General features: G+C 38.6%; 1 protein-coding gene across 1 annotated transcript in view; it reads left to right on the top strand.

Annotated features, from left to right (window-relative positions):
* TRPC5 (transient receptor potential cation channel subfamily C member 5) overlaps positions 1 to 6690 on the top strand; it is a 118207-nt gene extending 111517 nt beyond the window's left edge. Inside the window, exons 8-10 of the mRNA XM_015818630.1 lie at positions 424 to 465; positions 5132 to 5221; positions 5962 to 6690. Of these exons, the coding sequence (XP_015674116.1) occupies positions 424 to 465; positions 5132 to 5221; positions 5962 to 6690 (861 nt within the window). The remainder of the gene's footprint in view (positions 1 to 423; positions 466 to 5131; positions 5222 to 5961) is intronic.

Raw genomic sequence — 6690 nt, 5'->3', positions numbered from 1 at the left:
AGAAAGAGAAAGAGAGAGAGAGAAAGAGAGAGAAAGAGAAGGAGAGAGAGAGAGAGAGAGAGAGAGAGAAATAGAGAGAGAAATAGAGAGAGAAATAGAGAGAGAAATAGAGAGAAAGAGAAGGAGAGAGAGAAAGAGAAAGAGAGAGAGGGAGGGAGAAAGAGAATGCACATATATGTTCATGAGTAGTTTATGTCCACAAGATGATCAATAGATGATCTAAGATAATCGTGATGATCTAAGACATAAAGACAATTTTTATTATTATTATTATTATTATTATTATTATTATTATTATTATTATTATTATTATTATTATTATTATTATTATTATTATTCATAAGCAACCTTTATAGTGAGAGAACTGAAAGTCTTATGGCTTTGTGTTTCATCTCTATACATGAATTCCATTGTTCATTTCAGGAACGTCACGCAGACAACTTGATTCAGAATCAACATTACCAGGTAAACAAAGCCATTCTTTAAACTGCTTTGTCAAATGTCCTTAGATCTTCTGTGGCACCTCCCCTGATCTGATAAAATGAAACTACAGTCCCCATCACCGCCACTGGATTTTTGTGGGAGATGGGAGTTGTAGTCTTTCAGTTGAAGGCACTTGGGTTGAGGAAGCCTACGCTGTGGACTGCAGGTGAAAAAGATGCAATAAGTATTTATATGGTATACTTATAATCTGCCTTTCTGGTGAAGCAGGTTTCCCATCCTAGTTCCAGCTTGATTACTTCATTTAAAAACAATATTTCTGAATGACTTGACTCGGTACCACATAGAAATGTCCACAAGGGCATTGTTAAAAAGTTCCAGATGGCACCTACAAACATATGTCAAATCCTCAGCCCCATTTTATGTGGGTCCAGCCTGCAGATATCCCTGGTTCCATATTATACCTTCAACTGCTTTTGATAATTTAGCACGCAGCATGCTCCTGCAATGGGGATTAAGAATTATGAGTAGGCACACTGGTTTTGGTCAGGGCTCCAATGATAGCAGTTGACCCTTAATCTCATCCAATCAAATAAAATATTCATTTTTTTAAAAAAAGGATAATGGCAGCGATTCAGAAAGTAGTTTGATGCTTGGCTTGGCTCTCTGATTTGGTAGTGGCTAATATCTCTGCAAGTAATAAAAAGCATTATTACCCCCTCATTTGGTTAGCAGAGAAAAAAGATTTCACTCACTGTCCTAGTGCACAAGAAGATTTGTGCTATGAGTTGGTTTTTTTTTTTATTTAATCCTAAATTAACTGGGCATAATTTGCACATAACTGGTTGGGTTCGGCTGTTAAGAGACAACTTGTGTTTCCCAAGTGGTTGAAACACTGATTTACAGTAAGGACATTCCAAGTCAAATTGTGTCATACTATCAGGAATAAAGAATCTGGACCATCCATTCCAGGGGTCTTCAAACCTGGTCCTTTTATGACTTGTGGACTTCAATTCCCAGAGTTCCTCAACCAAACACGCTGGCTGAGGAATTCTGGGAGTTGAAGTCCACAAGTCATAAAAGGGCCAAGTTTGAAGACCCCTGTCCTAGATCTACAATGCTTTACAAGTGCTTTTGTCAAAGGAGAATCTATTTAGCTCCAGACTAAGAAAAATCAGACAAGCCGAGCAGCTACTTCTGTATTTCCATGCAACTCATGACTGCTGTTCCCAACCTCTTTAACTTTCAGTTAAGCAATTGACCAAAATTAGAGGATTTACAGCACCAGCAGTTGCACATCTTAGCGCCATCAAAACTGCAAGGCAAAATACAAGGTGCTTCAGCAGGTGGGGAATTTTTACAGCAGGACAAAACAGAAAGATAAAGTATCTTTCATGATCTCTTCTTGTGTTGTTTGATGCCATTTCAAAGGTTGATTGATCAAACAGCAAAACAGGAATAATTTGTGAGGAAGCACCTCCATCTGTTTGCCAGATAGCAAATGGTGAGGAATAGAGAGACAGAGAGAGCAAGATGAATGAAAACATCAATTTCCCTAGAAGCAAAATCAAGAATTCGATTCCCCTAACATTTCAATCTCTTTCTTTAAATAAAAATCTGCGAAAAGAGAAAGAGAAAAAAAGGATTATTCTCTTTGAACGTATGTTATGGAAAGTTGCACACAAATGAAGATTAATATTTAAAAAAAAATTACACTGGGCAAGTGTGCTTTTCTGCATCTCTTCTGCCTTCTGGGGGGGCATCTGGATTTTGATAGCCCGCTTAGAAGCCCTAAGACGTTAATTGGGTGAATCAGATTCAAAAAGGATCTGTAACATGCATAGGTCTCTGCAATTTAGCATGCTTCATTATGTTGGGTATTAATTCCAATAATTGAATGCAATTTTTATCTATTATGCAGAAAATCAGTTCTTAGATTAGTGGAATCAATTAAATCAATTGATATATAGAGATATAAGGCCAAAATTTGTTATTTTATTGGAACAATCCCACAGATTTGCAACAGGAAGTTTTTCTTTGTTGGCATTTGGCATTCCCAAACTGTCTCCTCCTCTTGATTTATGGGAGAAGTTTTCTTTCTATTTTATTGCTTTATTCCTCCATTTTTTAATTACTGAAGGTTCAGGAAGTAACCCGAGGTCTCTTCCCTATAGTAACTTTAGATCCTTTACCAATGAATATGTATGCATCTGTTTTCTGATGCTTATGTGTTAGTCTCTCCTGCCTTTCAGAGATGTATAAACAGGAGTGCATCCCTGTGTGTGTCGTTTTGTGTGGGTGTGTGGGTGGGTGTGAGTGTGTGGATGTGTGAGTATTCTTTGAAGGCAATAGATTTCAATCTATAGGAAGTTTTTTGGAACAACAAATGTTGTGGAGGTACCCACAAGAGAGGCTTATGATTTCGGGGAGTGGGATCCAATTGTTGGGGAAAATCCTGGTTAATATTTTAAGGAAAAGCCTTATTATTAAAAATCATTTGATGATATTTGATCCTGGACAGATCAGAGATAATGATTGTGGTGGCTTATGGTAGAATAGAAGTTATTGTGGACTTTCTGTGAGTGAAATACAATAATAGACTGATAGAGGGCTTTGAAGTTTAATTCTGCTCTTGGTTTTACCTGTTAACTATGGAGAGAGAGAGAGAGAGAGAGAGAGAGATGGATAGACAGACAGATAAATAGATAGGTGGGTGGGTGGATGATAGATAGATAGATAGATAGATAGATAGATAGATAGATAGATAGATAGATAGATAGATAGATAGATAGATGATGGATGGAGATAGATAGATAGATAGATAGATAGATAGATAGATAGATAGATAGATAGATAGATAGATAGATAGATAGATAGATAGATAGATAGATAGATAGATAGATAGAGATTTATCTTGAGTGTTGTTGTTTTTTTTATGCACCCTGTAGGCCCAAATATGGGAGGAAGAAATTTTTTGCCTATATCAGCTCAATCTGGAGCCATCCACAGGCAGCAGTCGCTACTGCGACATCATTTGTGTTTCCTAAATTTTTGGATTGCTAACAAACAATTAAGGGTTTTTGTATTTTCTTTTCTTCCTCCTTTTTTGGGAATTTGTAGTTTAACATTCTGAATATTTCTTTAAAATATTCTTTGGAGGGAGTCCCACCAACACAGGCTGTCTAAAAAACACTGCAGTAAGCTTTGATTATTTGCTTTGGTCCCTATGTTTGATTCCACACTTTTAAGAGCCTGAATTCCGAAATGGAAGTGTGGAACCTTCCAAGATTTAGTTTTGTTCTTCAAAATATTTTGAGAGGTCCCCGATTTAAACCCTAGGTCCCAGCTCCACAGTGTTGAAGACTAGGGATAAATGGTCAGTTTAAGATCTAAACAGAACAGCTTCATGCTGTGATTAATATATGAAATTTACTATCCTAAAGAGGGCGCGATGGCTCAGTGCTTAAAGATGCTGACCTTGTCGGGGTTCAAGACCCGATCTCAGCAGAATGGGATAAGCTCCTGTTACTTGCCCTAGCTCCTGCTCACCTAGCAGTTTGAAAGCATGCAAATGTGAGTAGATAAATAGGTACCACTTCAGTGAAAAGATAGCAGCGTTCCATGTGCCTTGCTTATAGTCATGCTGGCCACATGACCCTGGAAGCATCTTCAGACGATGCTGGCTCCTTTGGCCAAAAAATGGAGATGAATACCATGCTCTAGGCTTGGATACGATGATAGGGAAACTTTTATTTTTTTAAAACACTATTTCATGATTAAGAGCCTTGCAATTTTCCACCAGTGACCTTCATTAGCTCAGGTTGTTAGAGACCCCCACTAGAATCCATAACTATCTAAACCAGGGGTCTTCAAACTTGGCCCTTTTATGACTTGTGGACTTCAACTCTCAGAATTCCTCAGCCAGGCACACTGGCTGAGGAATTCTGGGAGTTGAAGTCCACAAGTCATAAAAGGTCACAAGTTTGAAGACCCCTGATCTAAACAGTCGCAGGCTGTCCTTGTCAAATTAGCAAGCATCGTATATCAATAAATTCAGTTTTATCTGCTCTTGAGTTTAATTATGCAAATGCCGTTCTTACACTCTGGGCTTGAATTCTGTTGCACGCATTCCCACCGATTTCATGAAACCAGCGTTGGGAGGGTTACGTTCTTAATTTGCTTACTAACTCTTTCGTTTTAGTACATTGTAAATAACGTTACCAGGTAAATTACATAATTTAGTTCAGGTTGTAGAGTCATTTGACAAAGTAAACCTGTCTCAAGGAAGGGATGCATTTTACATACAACTGGAATAATTTCATTTGTCATTTATGCCTAATTAACTAATAAATTCATTCTAATGTCAGAATTGTTTCCTGCTTATGGAATTAATTTTCCCCATTGCATCCAGGGTATTCTTAGCAGGCTTACAAATCAGTCAGGGTTTCTAATTAACAGCCATTCTATTAATTCTGTATATATAATTAGCTCTTTTGCTCCTGAATAACTTTTCAATTAATTTATTGATAATATCACAAATTAACAGGATAATCGATGACCTCTCTGGAGTTTGATTTCAAACTAATTTCAAAGGGGAAGAAAATGCCCATGTATGGAGTGTGATTCTTGCCCTTATTAAATATCATGGTGACTTGGAAGAAGGTTAAATTTCTGGTGCTTTTGATTTCAGGAAGTGATCAGGAATCTGGTGAAGAGATACGTTGCTGCCATGATAAGGAATTCAAAAACCAATGAAGGCTTAACTGAAGAGAACTTTAAGGTAATATCTTAATGGGGGGTGTGTATGAAAGAAAGAAAGATGGAGGGAGGGAGAGATTGAGAGAGAGAGATGGAGACAGAGAGGTGGAGGGAGGGAGAGAGAACGAACTATATTAAGGTTCACATGCCATGGTTCAACCATGCTTATTGATATCCATAATTGTTTATCAATTATATTAAAGTACTTAATATATTATTGCTAAGCCATGAATTAATTATATTTTTGCTAAATAAATCACCATTAGCTGGCTTCATGCATCATGCTAAATTATAATGGACATGATTTTGGCTGGGGTTGGCGAACCTACTTTATGTCCAAGAAGCATCTCACTTTTTCTATTAAATGTTATTTTATCAAGATTGGTGCAACATTATCCCATTCATGTTTTGCTTTTCTAAAAGCAGAGGCAATGAAATGAGAATGGGCGAAAACTTTGGAACATTGATTTTCTATTTCCGAACAAATAGTTTAGTTACTATTATGTGCCTGGGAAAGCTGAAGGCACTTTCTGTTCCCCAGTCTCCACATTTTAGTGTCAAGTGCTTGTTGAAAGGTTTGGCTCCATATCATTATGTGCCATTTCACTGAGCTCTGTTCAATAGAACTATCCCACCGTGCTAAATAATGAAGTATTTGCAATTCTTGGAATGCATTAGTCGTCTCCCAAGGAATGTGTTCAAAGCCATACAGCCGGTGTGCATTAAAGTGTCAATCATCTCTTGTCACTTCTCTGCCCTTAGGAGTTAAAACAAGACATTTCCAGTTTCCGCTACGAAGTCCTTGACTTGCTAGGTAACCGGAAGCCTCAAAGAAGAAGTTACTCCACCAGCAGCACAGAGGTCTCCCAAAAAGAAGAAGCTCCTGAGGAATGCATGGGAGAAACCTCCAAGGCCAAGGCCATCTCCTTTGGGGTGGCCAACAAAAAGAAAGACTTCAACGTGTCAGCTCTCGTTAAGACCATGTCTGGCATCGAGACAGGGAACGAAAAGCCAAAAAGCAACGGGATCAGCAAGCGCTCCTTCGTTCGCAATGGCAACAGAGTCCAAAGGCTCTCCAGCTCCAAAAAGGAGTCCTTCAAGAGGCTGGGTCTCCTGTTCTCCAAGATGAATGGACATCTTGCCGAACCCAACCAAGAGCCCATGTACACCATTTCGGATGGGGTCATCCAGCCCCATTACATGTGGCAAGACATTAAATATTCTCAGATGACAAAAGAGCGAGATAACTGCTCCAAAAGTGAAATTAACCTCAATGAGGTGGTCTACAGTTCCAATATCAGGCATACGGGACAGACCCAGTGCCCTGTGGTTTGTGCCGGCTCCCTTCACTGTGCTTCCAGCATCTGTTCCTCAAATGCCAAACTCATAGACTCTTCAGAGGATGTGTTTGACTCGTGGGGAGATGCTTGTGACATATTTAGGAACCAATGGAACGATGGGCAGGAGGAACAAGTCACCACACGCCTATAA

This window comes from Protobothrops mucrosquamatus, unplaced genomic scaffold (genome assembly GCF_001527695.2).
Source record: "Protobothrops mucrosquamatus isolate PMUCROS unplaced genomic scaffold, P.Mucros_1.0 scaffold773, whole genome shotgun sequence".
In the NCBI taxonomy this organism is placed as follows: domain Eukaryota; kingdom Metazoa; phylum Chordata; class Lepidosauria; order Squamata; family Viperidae; genus Protobothrops; species Protobothrops mucrosquamatus.
This window is presented reverse-complemented; position numbering and strand designations above follow the sequence as displayed.